The sequence below is a fragment of the Talpa occidentalis genome, unplaced genomic scaffold (assembly GCF_014898055.3).
Source record: "Talpa occidentalis isolate TD23 unplaced genomic scaffold, MPIMG_talOcc4v2.1 talOcc4.13, whole genome shotgun sequence".
Classification (NCBI taxonomy): domain Eukaryota; kingdom Metazoa; phylum Chordata; class Mammalia; order Eulipotyphla; family Talpidae; genus Talpa; species Talpa occidentalis.
The window spans coordinates 30,084,008-30,103,219 of NW_023601322.1; the positions used below are offsets into that span (position 1 = coordinate 30,084,008).

Consider the following 19,212-nt stretch of genomic DNA (forward strand, 5'->3'; position numbering starts at 1 on the left):
TAATAACAAGGCTTTCCATGAACAACAGAATAGTATCTCATTAAAAAAAATCATGTCTCCTAAGACATGAAAAGTTCAGATATTTTGCTGCAGTTGCTTAATATCCAACTCCCTGGTTTTTTTTCACGCTGGAAATACAGTTTTCTTTAGTAGAAGGACTCCAGGTTGCTTTAGGAAAAAATCATTGAAACAAGGAATAAAATACAGAAGATATAGTGTTTTTAAAAACATTTTTAATGAAGAAATAATTCCATTCCAAAATATAGACACACAATTAAATAGTTTAATCACTTCAAAATATAACATGTCCCCAGGAGGTTCCAACACACACACACACACACACAAAACAATACTTAACAGCAATACAAAAAACCCATACAATAGTAGTTTTGTTACAATACCAATGAATATTGTGAACTCTTTAGTGTCTCTGAATTGGTTATTTCAAATGGTGTCAAACTGCAGTAGTCATAATTAAAAATGTCTTACAGTTAATTAACTTCAAGATGTAGTGATTCTGTTTTATTTCTCTTTTTGGTTCAAAAGTAAAAATGCCCTTTCTTCTGAGGACACAGTGGAGTTCTTATTTGTGGCTCCCAGTGTGGAATCAAACCAAGGTGACTGCAGCAACTGTAGGTTGCTGTATTTACAAGGTCTATCTACAGTTAACAGCCACGAACTAATAAGGGTGGATGAAGATGATCAAAATAAAAGCAGACATCAGTGCTAAATTATGATGCAACAGTTTGGTTCATGCATAGAAGAAAATACATAGTATATCACAACAAAGGCCACACTCTTATGCAATTCAGTTCACATTACTACTTACAAATGAACCTTCCCTGCCTTATAGTAGATCACTCAAGAATCCATTTTTCACAATCTCCGGCACATCTCCCTCTGACCAACCAAACTTACCCCGACTTCCGTCCTGACCAACCACAACTGATTCCTGATTCCCATACAATGGGCTTCACCCTCCTCCCTCCCTCCATTGACATGGTGCTGTGGAAGACGGTTGGCTGTGTTAGACCAGTGCTCATTAATAGACCATCATTTCTGATGGAGATGGATGTGCAATTCTCTGTGGAACAAGAAAGAAACACCCCTTGTGAAAGATAAATGTTATTTGATGGACAGGACAGGTGAAACCTGCTGGTCCCAAAAGTACTTAGAACAGGTCCCAAAAGTAAATTTGGAGAGCCAAGGAAAGAAACCCACCAAAAAACACAAAACCCCAAAACAACACACGCCATTTTGTCTCGGTTACACGACAGGGGTGCTTGAGTCTGGTCTCAGTGCTGACGTGGAGCTAAGAGAAAGAAAAGGTGGCTGGTTAGTCAGGAACTGGTCATTGGCAGCAGTTTCCAGAGTCCTTGCAATGGCTTTGTAGGATGGTATCAACAACCTTGTGATGAAGTTGGCAATGAAAGCTACGACCAGGGAGGTTATCAGCAAAACAGTTCAAACCTTAGACAAACATTTCAATGAAGAAACACAAGTGACAACTTACGTCAGCTCTGTCCAGTCACTGGCTGAATGCCATTTACAGGGCCAGAGTTCCGAGTTCAAGAACTATCTGGCTATGATTTAGAGCCAACAGTAATGTAGGTAGCTGGGGTGTTGGTGATTTTAAGTACTGAGTATGAGGCACAAGTGGCCACCTGCTCCAACTAGAGATGTGTGGTTTCACAGAGGATGGGCAGTGGAGAGGAGATGAATATTAAGATACACCAACCAAACCCGCAATAAAATCCATCTGGTGCAAAGAAATCTGAGCACTGTGCAGTTGTGCCACTTTGGTATCAGCCTGCTCTCAGGGACATTTATCAGGCTGGTTCTCTGGAGGGAAGTATGATTAAATACATCAGTGGACAGAATGGGCTCCTAACGAATGCCAATCAAGAGATTCATCATGCCCAAGGCAAGTGATTTTGTTCCAAAGAGCAGCTGAGATGATTTCTGATTAAATGCAGAGACCCAGACATCTTAAAGCCTCCTGAAGATGGATCTTGAAGATGTCAGGATGTCTATTCTTTGTTGGGGACCCAACAACTACGAGCTAGGTGGGGTAGGAGAAGGATATTGCTGGCCCTGGAAGCAAAATCGAATTGCTGAAGCTTTGAGGTGGACACAAAATCGTTCTTGCTTATTCTGAATAAGGCCTTTCCAGAGTTTTTAAGTTGCAATTTAATGCTAAAGCAGTGGTTCTCAACCTTTAACATGCATCAGAATCACTTGGTGGGTTTATTAAAACACAGATAGCTGGACCCCACCCTGAGTTTATGATTCCATAGGCCTGAGTTGGAACCTAAGAGTTTGCATTTCTAGTAAATTCTCAAGTGATGCAAATGCTGCTGCTCCAAGGAATACCCTGTGAGAACCACTGTTCGAAAATAATGTTCTCTTCTTTCTTTTAAAGGAGAAACAGGAATTCCAGAGATGCTACCAATTTAAGAATAATGTATTACAATGTTGCAGACTTCATTTCACCAAATTTTGAAACAAATAGATGATTTTTTTTCATTTTGCCAGAATCCCTAAGGAGGTCCTCAGCACGCCCCAAAGAAAACTCTGGTAAAGGACCATCAACAGTCTTTCATTCTCCCTTCCTTGACAGTTCTTTTGCACATTGGCTTTTCCCTAAGTGCAAAATCCCAAGTCAGTTTAGAAGACCTGTTTCCTCGCACATGACCACAGAAGGCTGCATGCAGAACACCAGGTAGCCAGCTAAGGCAATAAACATTCAGAAAGAAAAGGAGAGTGAACGTTTGCAAGCGCACTTTAAGCCTGTACATTTAAAGCTGAAGGCCTCCAAACAACCTGATAGGGGAACTTGTGAATGAGCAGTGCTGTTAGAGACATGCTCCCTAAAGCTAAAACAAGAGGAACAAGACCATGGAAGAGCATAGATAACTTTAGTCCATTTGGGGATCTTATGGCACCTGTGGTTTATAAACAGCTTTAGTAACGAGTATTTCAAAACATAGTTCACAGTTTTTAAGAAGATCTGTGCTGATTTTAAAAACTAGATTCTATATAATTTGAATGTTGCCTTTTTTGAATATGATATCTATTTGGAAAAAATATTTACACTAAATTCTATGGCTGATTCATCAGAGTATCTTGAAAGAAAACAACCCCAAGTTGGAAAGAAGCCCCAAGACTGGGTTATCCTGGTGTGATTGCTCCAAGTCACTACTCCCAAGAGACTTGGAGACAACTGCAGAACCTTCAGGCCAAGGCTGTTCTTGGCTTCTGGGCTCTGAGTTTGTATACTCAGGAAACAAATCCTCCAGGGTTAGTGAATAATTGCAAGTGGTTGTTTTTTCCCAATTGCTGTGGAAAAAAAATGTACAGTGTATAATAAACTGTTTTGCTAAAATCTCAAAGAATTCAGAAATCAAACTTCTAGCTATAAACAGTATTAATATTGTTGTTGTAAACTGAACAGGTTCAATATCATGTGCAAAGGTTTACAATGCTTGTTAATACTGCCATCATGAGTCGCAGCAGCATGGGCGTTCAGCCTGTGTGGTTTTATTTTGTTTTAACCAGGGATGAGCCATGTTATAGGAGATGCAACTGATAAGTTATCTTGGAAGAGAAGTCTCTTTTTTTTCCTTCTGAAAACACATACCTATGAACTATAAATTTTAGAACAAAAAGTTAGCTGCACTACAGTCAGCAGAGCACATCTTTAGGGGTGGGGTCTATCAGGAGCTGCTGCGTGTGGTGGCTCCTCTGTCCGATGAGGTTGCTGCCAGGCTGTGTCTTCTCCTCTGAGTGGGTGGGTGCAGCTCTCTCCTTCATCACCAGCTTTCATGTTACTTTCATCATCTGTCTGACTATAGTTTGCCTGGGAATAAGGAATGTGTCATTTTTTTTTTAAGATGAAAACTGTTCTCTAAATTAGGGTTATGAGCTTTGATGAGCCCCTCCTCACCCCCAATACACAATTCGTTCTCTCTCTCTCTCTCTCTCTCTCTCTCCCCCTCCCCCAATCCCCCCTTACTGTGATAATCAGGAAGAACAAAATGTTCTGGAACATCATGACATCATGTGCCTTTGTACCTTGTTGAAGAGAGGACAGAAATCTTCCCTGTCCAGACTCTTGCTTTATGTGTACCTAAGGCATCTAACCTAATTCATCACCAGAATATCATGCTAATTTAAAAAAAAATTACTTTCGAACATCCAATGCCTTAATTTTATGAAGTTAGTATGTGGCTGGCCAAGGAAAGTGGTATACCATGTGGCCAGAGGGATGGGGAAGGGCTAAATCCAGGATTTGAATGGACCAAAACAGAGTTTTTGTAGATGCTGAGAGCTAGCCATGACATATTCTGTTTCATCAAAAGTGGCAGCTGAAAAGCATTAACTACGTCTTGCTCTGGTACTTTTGTTAGTGTGCTGATAAATGCATATTTATCTTCAAATGGTCTAAACCCCTTTTATGAGCAGAGGCTAAGTTCACCAAGTCCCTGGTGTTCCCCCCTTTGTCCCTCCTGCATGACCTTGCCCTGTAGATGCCTAAATGACCTGGAACTGGTGAAGTTGGCTTCAGAACCCTTGGGTAAGAGAGGCATATATTTTGGGATAATATCTGGTCTTGCAGCAGTGTCAGAAAGTCCAAACAAATACATTTTAATAGTATTAACAGTTGTAAAACTTCATCTTTATTTCTTGGCTGTATTAAGAAAAATTACAGTGGGATAAAATTAGATGCAAAGATGAAAAAACCACTAGCTTCTGCAGTGTTCTAATGGTTCTATCAGGTTTTTAATAAATTTTGCCTCGTTTGCTGAAATAGTGACAGACTGGTTCACATTTAGGGTCCTGAGGAACACCAGCTGGCTAGGCACACCATACAGTAAATGGCAGAGACCACAACTGTCTCAATTCTCCATTGTCATAATTACATCAAAAGATTTTAAAAATGGTCTAAGAATTTTAAGAGCATTGAAAGCTTTGGGACATATGTACAAGAACAAATGCTACTTTTTATCAGGGTATATGTGAAGGACATCTTTTTAGACTTTAAAAAATTCTATTTTCCTAAGAACTAGCTACCAATGTCTAAATAATAATAATTAATTAATAATTAATGCAGAACAAAAATAATTAATGCAGAACAAAAATGACCAAGTTGCTGAAGCTAAAGAAAAGAAAATCTATGAAAGGAAAAGGCTTGCTCCTTTGGGGCAGCGTTTGTTATAACTAGAGTAAATATTTTTAGAAGCAGCTCCTGGGAACTTTTTTGTCCTAGACGTAATCAATCAAGAGAGCATGTGGTATAGCATGCTTCACTCCAAGGAAGGGAGACGAGGATATGGTCAATAAGGTGCTTCTTTTCACACCAAAAGAACCTCCCTGCCCAATCTATTTCATAATAGTAAATATGACATGATTTTTACTTAGTGTTAACCTGATGATTGAGGCAGGAGGAGCTATATTTTCCTTTTTTAAATGTAGTAGCCATGATCGAGTTTGCTATCAAGACTATAGACCTACAGGATTCCATGATTGGGAAAGACTATGTATAAAGTAGTCAAGTCCATAGGCTTGTGCAGCCAAATGACTGAGAAGTGTATCATCTTTAACTGTAATGGGGGGACATCCGGACAGCCACAGAAGCCATCTAGACTTATGGGTCAGTGCAGCTGAAGGCTTGTCAAGTCACTGCATACAGTTGAGTCCTAGCATTATTTATAAAAATAGAGCAAGCTAGTTCTGAGTCTTAGAGGGGATGAAGTCTTCTCATATACTTACAAAATAATTACAGCAGCTGCCAGGTTTGAGTTGCTTGTCAAGCACTAAGCATAGTGCCAGACATGTATGTGTTCATGGTAAAACTATAGCATATCTGCCACTATAGGCTCTTTACAGAGTAAAGAGGACAACTGTTGTCATGGGTGAAGACTACTCCTCTGTGAGGTAGGTATTATGACAGATGTTCTAGAGGGAATGGAGACTCATAGAGTTTAATAATTTGTTCAGGTTTATGCTGCTAGGATTGGCGAAACTCTTATTCAAAATTGGGTCTATTAGAGTTGGGAGCCTAGGCCTCAGTGATCCTGTTAGCCAAAGGAATTTCCACCTATTTAGGTAGATCCTTGGAGGAGTGGATCATATGCTACATACGTGGTATTTTACATTAATTTATATCTTGCTGAATTTCATAGTGGATTTGAATCAGTTATTCCAAAGATATAAAACTATAGAAAATTTTCCTCTATTGGAAAATTTATTGTATTGATTCTTTTTTTCTTTAACAATATGTGATTTGTGCTTTTACTTGTGAAGGCACACACATTTAATCTTTTCCCCTGAGTATAGGGGTAACCCATACCAGAAGTGCTGAGCAAGCTTGGACTTTTCTTTCTCTTGTACTAGAAAGGCTGCAAACTTGGATGCTACTTGGACTGGTGTCATTTCATAGCTGCAGAAGATTTCTGGGGCACTGCCAGTGCTATAGAAGTTTCTGTCTCAATTTCCCTAATTAGTAGAGTCAAAACTCAACTCCCACAATTGTCTGCCAAATCTCCACTGGACTAGAATGAAAGGTTCATAAACCAGAATGATTTTTTGATATCAGAAGGGAAGGAGATATTTCATCACACACAAACACCTAAGAGAGAGTGATTGTGAATTTAGGCATCAAGTTATCAGAATTCAGTGTACAGTGGCCACATTTCCTCTTAAATAAGAGGGTACTTACTTGAGAGGAGAGTGATAAAAGGATATTGTATTCAACCTTGCAAGCTGACCTGTGGGTGACAAAGGACACAAACAAGAAAGGTGACATGTCAAGTCTGTGATGCAGTCAAGCTGGTGAATGAGTGGTTGGAAGCCATGCAGAAGACAGAAAATAAGAGTCCAATGGACGAAAGTAGCGGTCTTATCCATCAAACAACCTCAAGCTCACAGAGCTTTCAAGAAAAACCACTTCAAACTTCTCCAGGGCCTATGTCTTGAGTGGGGACACACAGGCCTGTTATTTACTCCTAGTCCTTCTCTTTATTCTCCCCTAGAAGAGACTGGGCATGGAAAAGGAAGGAGAGGAAGAGCTACAGATTTACCAGAGGTAATAAAAACTTCAATAGGATCTTAAGCTACTAATAGACTTTCCTTTGACTCATAGCAAGTTAAATTTCAAATTCATTAAAATAAATAAAAACCTAATATTTCATATGGAATGACTGGTTCCCTTAAAAAGAAAATAAATTGGAATTTTAGTTACTATTGTCACCAAAATACAGAAACTGATATGAGCTCAAAGAGAGAGGTCTAACAGCATGTACCACAGCACTGATTACTAACTGCATCTCCTTCCCTCCATCAGGAGAATCAAGAGGGATTCATGGAGGAAGGTTACCCCTAGCAGTTCCCAGACACCCTGGCTGCTTCATTCCAAGCTAATTTCTTTCGTGGACTGTGGGCTGGCCATAGAAATTGCAAAGAAAAGGGTGCTCCCTGGGTCTGCACTGCAGAACTGAGACTTTGAGAGTCAAAGCTTGGCTTTCTGTATAGAGTACTGCTTTGTTGTTGTTGTTTTTCATTCTTGTATGACTGGGCCAACATTTTCAGTTGCTTCTGAAATATGGGCTGTTAAATAAAAATGCTCATGGAACATTCAGAGACAAAACTTTTATGTCATGTTGTTGGGGTGGGGCTGGTGGGCTCCAATTTCCTTGTTGCCACGTTCTCCTTGGGAAAATCTTTCAAAAGTTAATGAGAAGTAGAAGATAATTTATTCTCTCTGCTTCTACTTCCTTCACAAATACAGCAATAGAGGGCCACTGCTGACCTCAGGATGTGGAAAAAACTTGTCTGGCCATTGGACAGAAAGTCTGATGTGATAAAACTACCCAGTGGGTCCTGGGAAGCAGCAGGTCTCATTCTGGTAGACAACTTTGAAACTCCCAGAGCCCCAACAAAACACAGAAAAGAGAAACAGACAAGAGGAAACATATGGGAGTAGAACAATCTCTATGCAGAAAATGCATCCTCTTAAGGACTAGTTACTAATTACATTTACTCCTAACTGCATGTGTTATGCTCAGTAAATTCTCAGATGGATTATCCTCCAGTAAATATGTTAATCTGTTCATGTGCACTCTGATGAACATGGGGTATATAGTACCCCTCCCCCATTTCTTGTGTATGTTTATCACTCCTATTTATTTGCATCTGACATAAGGTGGAAAGTGAGGGAGACGGAGGTCAAATGGTTCAAGGATATAACGTTTATGGTAATTTACTTCCCTGTGCCCAGTTATCTGTATCTCTTTTTTTAATCTCTAAGGAAAAGCATCTTTCTTAATGATTCTAGAGAAACATGGCCATGAGTCCCCAGGTTTCTGTTAATGTGAGAAGGCCTCTTTTCACCTTCCAAATCAACAGCTCTAAAACATATTTAAAATTTTTACTAGAAAGCATGGCCTAAGGAATACTGTCAGAATATCCTGGAGAGGGAGGGTGGGGAGAAGGAGAGGACACAATGTTTTGAGAAATGTAAAGGACCCAGCCACCAAGGGGCAGAGGCAGCAGTGGGAGGCTGGTTGGTGTGGGGCTGGCTCCTGTACCTGATAGGCCTCATCCTGCAGCTTCTGTTTCAGGTATTCTTCCATCTTGAGCTCATTCTCCAGCTGCCTGACCGAGTCGTCCTCATAGTTCTCTTCCTCTGGCTGCACATAGGGGTCCCCATCTTCTGTAACACTGGGAATAAACCACAGATGTTGTTCAGGGGCAAATCTCTTTTTTTTATTAAAGATTTATTTATTTATGCATATAAGAACGGGGGTACAGGCCAGAGGTGCGAGGGATGAGAGGATTCTCTCAGGTGAGAGGTGTGGGCGGTGAGAAAGAGTGGGGAGCAGAACAGGTTGACTGAAATACACTGCTGAGGAGAGCAGCGGGGTGTGAGGAGAGGTCTGCTGTGCCATGTAGGTTGCTCCCTGGCTGGGGATTGGACTTGTGCTGAAGTGGCTGCAGTTTGCTTCATAGCGTCTTAACCCCTTGCACCACCAAGGAAGCCCCAAGGGCAAATCTTAAAAAGTAAGTATGAGCGGAATTCATGTGTGAGCTCTAATTTATTGGCACATCTATTCAGTCTTCCAATTCATTTATTTATTTCTATCCAGTCTTCTTATAGCTAACAAAAAGCTTTAAAAGATGTAGGGGTGGAGAAGTCGTCTCATGAGCAATTTTTCTATGGCTGGTGCTCACTGGTCATCTAGGGTTGCCCTTTAAATGTTGAATCTTAAAAAAGGCAGGCTTGACTTTTGAAAGGATATAGTTTCCCAAATCTGGGGGCTTTTTTTTTTTTTTTTAAGTGGAAACCAAAAACATTTTCTATAAGGAAAGTGAGCCCTCTAGTGAAATAACTATCGAGACATGCGTTCATAATTCATCCTTGAGTTATGTGCATACAGGCACCCGTAACTGCAGGCTTTATTTTTATAGTAAAAGCAAGCCTCAAAATATCCCCTAATTGATGTCAGGAACATTAATACTTTTAATCCACAGCTCTTGACCTTAAAAGTTTATATTAGCTCTGAATCTAAAAAATCCATTTAAATTGTCTAATTCCACTATGAAGCAGACAGATAAGAATGACCTCATTCACTATGTGCGACTCTATCTCTAGCTGCCCATCCCAGTATATATAAATCTCCTTGTGGACCAAACATAAATGCACTTTCTAAATCATATGACTGAAATATTCTCAGGATACACACAGTACATGTTTAGGTAGCATGGTGTTTTCAAGTACAAGTTTTTGGGTTGGAACTTAAAAGTCATTGTTCATGTTTATTTATATCTCTACTACATGTTCTGGCTATTTTTAGAGGTCTGGGGCCATCCTAAGTAAGTCAGTGAGCACGATGTGGATGTTTTCTCCCCAATTCCTGCAGCCAGGTTGGTAGCTGGTGCTGGCCCTGGCACACCAGGAGGGCAGAGTGGGTAGCTTTACCCATAATCTAGGATCTTAGGAATGGAACAAGAAACTTTCAGAAAACTACCATGTAAATGCTTAATTATAAAAATATCAAATAAATGTTTGCGCCAGACTAAATTGATGACAATTAACTCACAAATAACTCATTGTTCTGAATCATAAATCACTGAATTCTAAATTATAAAGGGAAGCAAAAGAAAGCAAACTAAGATTAAAAGAGGAAGCAAACTGCATTATAACTTTTGTTTTGATCTTATGCTCTTCTTTTTCATAGATGCTTTTCAAACCATGTCTAGTTATAATTACCCATTATTATGGTCTTTTGCTCACTGTTTGGGTTGAGACCCAAAACACAGAAAGCCCTCTGGCTAGTTTCTTCTTTAGGTCTTCAGAAAATCTACTAGGGATGTCACCGATGCTGCTGGCTTCTGTCAAATGACAGAAGCCTACTTGGATGAAAACCTTTGCAAAACATATTTTTTCAGGTTCAGATTCATACATATTCAAAACAAATCAACCAGGGCCTCCCCGGTGGCGCAGCGGTTGAGCGCTGGGTTGCGAAGCTGCCCGCGGCCTCTGCGGCGCCGGTTCGATCCCCGGCTGCTCTCCGGCCGCTGGAGGAGGGTCCCACATGGCGCGCAGACCTCTCCTGCCGCCCGCTGCTCCCCTTAGCAGTGTACTTCAGTCCTTCTGCCTGCTCTGCTCCCCGCTCTGGCTCTGGTGAATTCTCTCACCCTCCTGCGCTTCTGACTGTACCCAGTGCTTGTATAAACAAACAAACAAACAAATAAATAAATAAAAAACATGCCTCTATAAAAAAAAAAAAAAAAAGAAATCATCTGATAATTCAAAACAAATCAACCAAATTAGATTTCTTTATAATTAGCTTTTATACATTTATTTTAATTCCAAGTGCCCACACCCATTTGGACATCACAGGGTCCTCAGGTGGCAGGATGACTTAACTCTTGAACTAGTCCACGAGTTCTAGAAGTCTGGGAGCCACTTTTTAATGCTATTTTGCACAAAGCTAGCACTGTACTTTGGTGAGTCAATAAGCATTGATTGGTTTATGCTGTTGATAGTCTGACAATTGTGAGGGGGAGCACACATGGATGGAGAAAACTGCATCATCCCTATACAAAATAAATGAAGCAAGCGTGTTTTTACTTTCTCATGACCCCTTGGAGTTTCTGTTACTGAGAAAATACCCCCAAGCAGTAGCTACTCACACTTCACCACGCATGGTGCTCGGGGCAGCGCCACTGTGCATATATCCGGGTTTTCGGGCGTGGATTTGTGCTAGAAAAGCCTTTTCAGAGGTTGGTGATGGAACTAGATCCTCAAACTGAGTCCGGGCATATTCAGAATCCACGTTACTCTCGGCTTCACTTCCCACCTCTACTAGGAACAATTGAAAGAAAGAGTGACTTGTTGGATGTTTCTTGAACAGCTAATAAAAGACAAGGCTTATATGACATAAATCGACCCATGCTACATAAAGCACTAAGCAGTTATTGGGCGTAAGTCAGTGAGGGTTTACTTTTCTCAAAATAGGAATTGACGCTGACTAGAATTACTATAAAATCATTGGGTATACAGCAGTTTCTTTTTTTTCCTGGTATTGTTATAAAGAATTTTTGTGACTTAGTAATTAACAATTCCTTAAGACTTCTTTTCTCCCCTTTATAAAAATCTTCACTGGAACTGTTACTTTTGTTTCCTATTACTTTAAGTTAGGAAATATGAACTTAAAATATTAATTTGCTTAATATATCAAAGCATTATAAGAGTATAAACTGATAGTACCTGAGACTTCCAGAATAGGAATAACTTTTTTAGTCATTGTTTGCTAGGGCAGTAGGAACATGCCTTTCATGCATTAACTACTTTCATTTTTATCCTATTGGATAAACTTAGTAACAGCAACAATTTTTGTTACTTTAATTCTTATTATAGAGGTTTAAAAAATTTAAATCCATATTTTTGTTTTAATATTGGATCTTTATTCTTCATTTTCAAACTTTCTGCATTAAGCATGTATTCATAGTATAATTAGCAAAATATAAACCTTACTAAAAATTGTGAATTTACTATGAAAATATCACATATATATTTTTAAATATTAAATTTTTAATGTAAATTGACATGAATATTTACAGCAATCACTAAACTACCAATATATATATGTATTTATTTTAAAATTTGTTTTATACATATTTTATATCATTCTTCATTTTTATACAATGTATGCTTTCTCCTCTCAGGTGCAGTCCCCATGAGATTCCCACCACCTATTCACCAGTGCACCATCACCATAGTCCCTTGTGCTCTTCCCACCTGTTTTGATCCTTCTCCCTCCTCCTTCCCTGCACAATTTCTCTGATTTATAGTTGCCTGCTGATTCTGATTTTTAATTTATTATAATTACTCCCCCCCATCCCTTATTTGTTTCCTCTACATTCCTCCTGTAAGTGAAACCATCCGATATTTTTCTTTTTCTTTCAGGCTTATTTCACTGAGCATGATCCCTTCCAGCTCCATCCATGTTGCTGTGAATGGCATGAGTTTATCTTTCAAAATATGACATATATATTTAAAAGAACTTTTCATATTCAACAACGAACAGGTCTATAACTGAAGCTCCTAGAATTTATGTGTCCTTCTGTGATGGCCAGCAGACAAATGAGAGGGGCCCCTGGACACACCTGAGTTCAGCTCTTTCACGAGAGAGGACATGGTGTTAGTGATGGAATCTGCTGCGACTAGTAAGTCATTCCTTAAATTTCTTCTTGAACCTTAATTGAAGAAGAAATAATAATTAAAAATATAAAAACTTCCAGTTTTCTCTCTCTGATAGAACCACTAGGGAGTGGGAAACATGGGCACAGAATGTCTCCAGAGTGCAGGAAGGGGGAGGATTCTTGCTTTGTTGTTGAGATGGAGGGCTGGTATTGTATTAGCACCTTGTAGGATATTTATTTATCTTGAATTGGAGTAGACCATATTTGTTTTTGGTAGAGAAAGATTATTGATATTTCAGGCACATTAAAGGATAAATGGACATTTGCTGACCGCACATAGGAGTGGGGTAGAGTGTGTACAGAGGACTAGTCACCATATAGTTTCCAAATAGAGGATTTACAGAGGAATCTATGTAGCATGAGCTCTTCATGAGCTGGGAGCTTCTGATAGGCCACATTTTATTCTGTCCTTTCTCAGAAAATCATACTTAGTAAAATAATAGAGATATGAAAATTAAAAAAAGTAGATGAAAACACTAATTATAGCAGAAAGCCCAAATTGATCTAAAATACTGTAAATATCTTCAAAACATTATTTAGGGAAAGGACATTTTTCTCTAAAATTTTTTTAAAGTTATTTGGAAGAGAAAGCTATTACAGGTCTTCCCCTTTTCCTTACGAGTAACAACATTCTCTCCCTTTAAATGTATTGAGGTTTTATTACCATACACCTGGATGAGAAGGTCTATTCTCTTACACTCTTGCTATCCCTGAGTATTACTGATGTTAAAAACATCTTTTTAATCTATTAGGCAAAAGGTCAAAGGTAATACTTACTAAAATTTGTATTGCTACAATTATTTGTGATGTTGAACATCTTTTCATAGCTTTATTAGCAGTTTGTATTTCATCCCTAATTACGAAACTGATTGCGACCTATTTTAGAAATGATTTCCTTGCGTCTCTCTTTGGTCTTTTGACTTTTCTTTAGCCTTAAAAGCGCAGTCATCTATTTCTCTTTTCCTTAGATTTGTATCTGAGGACTTGGAAGAAAGTTCATGATGGGTTTCTAATTTAAAGAAAAATTGAGGGCCAAAACACTATTGACTGATTATGTGTAAATAAAGAGTATGTGTTTATAGAAAAAGAGTATACATATACATGCTTATATATATACACTTACATATCTATCTATTTAAGCACAAAGTTGATAAGGATCAAGCCATTAATAGTGTGTACTAGGAATGAGGGTCTGCAGGAGGAATCTTTTTCTAATTTTCTATACATTTTAAAAAGTGATAGGTAAGAAAGTTTTAAAAGGTGTTAAAATATTTCTAAATGACCCTGGCAGTGTGGTAATTAAAGAGGCAGTTGTGGGAGAGCGCTGTTTGTCACTTGGTATCTCTCTGGGCACCTCCATTAACCATGGAGTTCACAGAGGTAACTACAGAGGCAATGATTCAGCTCTGCAGAGAGTGATTATCTCCTTCTTGGTCACCTCATGGCTAAAGAGCTGGGATTGCTTACTCCCAATCTTAAATTTGCTTTAATGTAAAGAGAAGAAAGCAGGACATAAGATCATTCAGAATTTTAAAATAGATTCCATTTATAAAATTTCCTGGGATATTAGTGAAAGGATTCCCTTCTCTTAATGAGCAAAGATCCACAACAATGGGGGCTGGCATAGAAGTCAAAGGAAGGTGAGAGGGTGAAGTGAGAACATTTTAGTGGGAGTTTGTAAAACACCTCTCAGGAAGACCTTGGAACACTCATGGTGAGGTTCTGATGACTCTGACTGGATCCCTCAATAGACCTTGGTGACTTATTTGCCATGTAAAAGCAGAACACAACAAAATAAAACCACTTACTTTGTGCAAATGCCTCTTGTACATCTCCCCCGACCCCTGTGAGAGAATCCTGAGGCGTGTGAGTCGGGGTGGAGCAGGTAGATGCAGACCGCACGGGCATGGGGATGGGCCTGCTGATGGTGTGGCTGGGGGAGGAGCGAGGGGAACTTGCCCCCTGGGTCTGGAGAGACAATGCAAGTCGTTAATTTGTTTTCCTCCCCAAAAGTCAAATGCCATCCCTAAGGCCTCAGTCAAATGTTAAAAACATTGACAATGAAATTCTGCAGCAGGAGGAAATTTGAGAAGCTAATTCTAAACCTGAGTTGAAGGGGCAGGTAATTTAGGAACTTATTTTATATATATATATATTATATATATATATGATATATATATATAGTTGGAACTTTGGGCTGCATATGGAAAGCAAAAATATTAGTCCAGCATTATTCTGAAATAAAAGAGAGGTGTGTTTATGTAATGAAACTAATGTTAAGTGGTGATAATTACAATTCTCTCCTTGAAGGAAGTTCTATGTAGAATAAAGAGACATTAAGGAGAATTTTAAAAATGTAAACTAGGAAACTATTTGGGATGGATGTGGTTTATGCACTTGTGAAATTTTCAGCCTGTTTGCTCTGATATCATCTTTAAAGGATTATTTACAGTTTAAATCATGCCATGCAATAATAAGCATACAAAATCTCAAATTAAGACTCAGATGAGCTGTAAATTGTTTAATCCCAATTTTTTTTTAGTGGAAGTTGACTTCGTCAAATTACTCTGTGATTCAGGGACTCAAATAGAGAAGAGATAAGAAAATATTGCTTTCTAATTTTTGGTGATTATTTCCTGAAGAAAATATCCTTTTCTTCATCTGTGAAAAAGTATTATATCAGGACAGTAATAATAGTGGGACTTAAAAATGAGTAAAGAAAAAAGGGAGAATAAAACTAATACTACTGCAGTGACTGTCACATGTTGAATTTCATGACTTTGTTTCTACATGGAGACACCTTGGGAACTTTTTCTATATTTTAATAATTAGTTAACAAAGGAAGTCAGTCACATATGAGTAAGAAAATGCAATGAGCTGCTCAAGTGCATTCACAGCAGATTGGGTGTTCACATAAATTTCATTCCAGTCTATTGGGTCCAACCAGAGAGAGCAAGGACACTCCCACAGCAAGGCCCAGAGATTCATCAACTCATTCTCTCTACACGTGCACCCTAACAGCAGTGCCCCAGAGTATTCCATTTGGATCTTTGCTGTGGTTTTAGCTGCTTGCAGTTAAAGCACATAACATCAATCCTGTAAAACGCCATGCTGTTAACTTTCCAGGGTTGAGACCACACATAAAAGTCAAATCTATAAATTGAGAAAAATCCAGGATTAAAAACAAAGAAAAACAGAACAGAGCACAGACAACAGCTCATGTGATGCCCAACGGGCTGAGGATAGCACTCTTTCACTCTCAACAGTACCTTGTAATGGTCTGTCCAGGCCCAAGGAAGAGAACTTTGCCCGGTCGCGATCTTTGTAGCCTGCTTGCCCCAGCCCCATCAAGGATAGATCTGGTTTTCCCACAGACTTTGGTAGCTCAGTCTCATTACCATGGAACTGTTATTTCTGAGCTACCAGGGTATCCCCAGCTTCCTAGGTCAACAATAAATGACTTCATAGTTAAGTTGTGCTTTCCCAGGCATATAGGTTTTTCTCATGTATTCTCATTGACTTCTCTCCATGACCCACTGAAGTGGACATCATTACTCTAAATGTGTGGTTGCGGATGGATACGATGTTCAGAAAGGTGAAAAGAACTTCTCAGGAGATGGAGCCAGAGTGGCTGGGTAGTGTCTGAGCCAGTGCACTGCCTGCCCTGGCCTGCAGAGATCTTGGTGGGCTGTGGCTGGTGACACAGGTTGGTTTGCTGCCCGAGGGTTAATTCCCCCATCAACCCCTGTTGGGTATCACTTTCAAGGCAGGACCCTCAGCAGGGCTCCATGTCCTTTCTTAATTGTTTCCTTTACCAAGGAACTGGTCACAGTAGGGAGAAAGGGCTGGAGATGGGAAGTTGGACAGAGGGGTTGAAAGAATAGGCTATACTTGGCTACATGGTGTGAGTTACCTCTCAACTCTGGGAAGCCAGATCCTCTTCTGTGGTAGGACGTTCACCATAATAATACAGCTGTTTTGTATGGAATTCATATTGTATAAAGCACATTTACATACACTGCTTTGTTTCATTTTCTTAGTAATCAGTTCGAGGAATGTTAGTAGCTTATATTTGAATGGTAGTTTATAATCTGTAAAGCACTTAAACCCAAATACTTCACTAAATCCTCCTAAAAGTCATATGAGGTATCATTACTAGTCTCATTTTTCAGATTAGCAAACTGACAGCTCAGTTTATTGAGCAAACTCAGAGGGGTTAATTGCATTTTCCCAGGTTTCTGAGCTAGTGAATGGCAGAGATAAAATGGATAAACCATCACCCAGTCCCATCTATACTTCACTAAGTGTAGCAAGGCTTAGCCATCTAAGGGCTTACCAGCACATGCCAGGGCAGGGACCCACCAGAGAATGATGCTGGAACAGGGGCCTAGTACTTCCTATGAGGCGAGACCCCACCTTGCTGGGTCCCAGGGAGCCTTGTGAATGCCCAAGAGGGTGGAAGAGCCTTTGGGCTATTTATCGTTCAGCACAAGAAGTACAGATTCATAGTCTTTTATCTGTACTTTGGAAATCCAGAGAACAAGAGATTTTGTTTCATAATGAATTTGGTCCTAACTGATGAAAGCTATTTTATGGTATCTGCTGAACTACATTACATTTCTATAACATAAAAATTCTGAATTCTGGAACATATCTGGGCCCATGATTTCAGATATGGGATTATGCATTTTACAATGTTAATGGCTGTTCTGGGACCATAAATATTCCACTAGGCTCTCCAACACAGCTCATGGGGCTGCCTCCCCTCTAGCCCCCACTACATCTGGGGGCTTTTTAACCTTCCTTATGTGAACAGCTTACCTCTTGGTAGCTCTTCCTGTTTCTCCTCATCCACTGGGCTCTCCTGCTAGCTGTCTGAGGTATTCCCAGCCCTGCCTCTCCTTACTGAATGCCTGATCTCCACAGCCAACTTCTCCTATTACTTTCTGTCTGCCTCCTGTCTTCAAAACTCCTATTAGTGGTTCTCTGTTAAGAGAAAAATAATTGACCATACTTATGTGTTAAGGGGGAAACAATTGACTGAATCTAAATTACACCAATGTCTGGATGACTAATAGCTACCATCTCCTAAATGAATCTCTAATTGGTGCAATTTCAAGCAGTCTGATTATGTGAAGAATGTAGGTAGAAGATTCTGTGCTGAAGTAAAGGAGTTAGTTGATTTTTCTCACAACTTGCAATTCCCAAGTCAGGTCTAGTCTTTACACAGATTTTGGGGGCAGGACTGTGGTTCCCTGGGTGATCACGGCCTGTCTTTTTTTTTGTCAGGACATTGTCCTGTTTGATGCATAGTGCCTTCCTAGGGCTTACTGCTGGGAACACCATTTTGGGCCTTCTTTCTTTTCTGTTCTTAAAGGGGCACTAGGAAAGAACAGTTGCTAATTGGCATTGGGTGGATATGAGGAGATATCATCTTCACAGTTAGTAGTAGCCTCTACAGAATGACCTCTGGCTTGGTCATAAAGCATGCTTGTTGCTAACTACTCAGAAGAGTTAGAGTGAATAATCTCTGTGACCATCCTTTCCTGGAAATTACTTGCTGATTAATGGAGCAAAGACTTAAGGGGCCATGGTCCATGCAGATCAATATATAGATCTAAAATTCCTGAGAAGAGAGCTGATTTATGAGAGAAGGAAAATATACATCATACTTGGCAAATTTAAAATAGCTCCCTTCCCAGAGAATAAATGAAAAATTCATTTCTACACTCCATGCTGAGTTCACCCAACCTGCTGTTGAATCAATTTTTAAAAGGTCTGAAAAGATTCATAAATGTTCTGAGTTTTCCAGAAAGTATTTTGGTTTCCACTCAGCACCAGAAAGAAGGAATGAAGGAAAGGGCCAAGTGAACCAGTGCACCTCGGAGACATGGCAGAGTGGCCACCAGGAGACAGGAGTGGGCAGCACTATATACAACCTTCCCTGGGCCTGAAAACGCCACCTCTCAGCTTGTCTGTGAATCAGGTCTAGTTTAATAGGCTTATTTTTATGCTTAGCAGCCTGAGAAGGCAAATCAGTGTTTAGCTACATTCAGCTTTCTTTCATCCTTTCTTCCAACACACATTCACTGACTATCATCCTACCCATGATAATGCCTACACTTGGGCTTCTAAAAGAACTTGTGTACAAAATATTGTAGGGATACAGATGAAGCCATGCATTCTGACTGTCAGGCAGAAGCATCCTCTGACTTGGGTCTTAATAGTAGAGATCTCACCAGGAAAATGAATAACTATAAGAAAGTGAAAATCAGAATCAACAAAAAACTATGAAACAGAGACACTTTTGGGGAGGTGGGGGGCGGGAGGGTAGGGATTGGGATCAGAATGGGGGGGTTGCAATTGTATGGGGAATATAAAAATAAAATTTATTAAAAAAAACTTTTAATCACAGCCAGTGAATATTCAACTTTGAATTATGTA

The 19,212-nt window shown here is 39.5% G+C and overlaps 1 protein-coding gene across 7 annotated transcripts in view; it reads right to left on the bottom strand.

Annotated features, from left to right (window-relative positions):
• Positions 1 to 216: 216 nt before the first annotated feature.
• DTNA (dystrobrevin alpha) overlaps positions 217 to 19,212 on the bottom strand; it is a 325,085-nt gene continuing 306,089 nt past the window's right edge. For 6 of the 7 annotated variants that reach the window (XM_054694102.1, XM_054694105.1, XM_054694103.1 and 3 more), the window contains 6 exons: positions 14,577 to 14,736; positions 12,673 to 12,762; positions 11,197 to 11,365; positions 8,589 to 8,721; positions 6,722 to 6,770; positions 217 to 3,859 (listed from right to left, as the gene is read on the bottom strand). In XM_054694102.1, coding sequence (XP_054550077.1) covers positions 6,753 to 6,770; positions 8,589 to 8,721; positions 11,197 to 11,365; positions 12,673 to 12,762; positions 14,577 to 14,736 — 570 coding nt within the window. In that variant the 3' untranslated portion in view covers positions 217 to 3,859; positions 6,722 to 6,752. The remainder of the gene's footprint in view (positions 3,860 to 6,721; positions 6,771 to 8,588; positions 8,722 to 11,196; positions 11,366 to 12,672; positions 12,763 to 14,576; positions 14,737 to 19,212) is intronic. The other variant, XM_037508673.2, reaches the window with a different exon arrangement.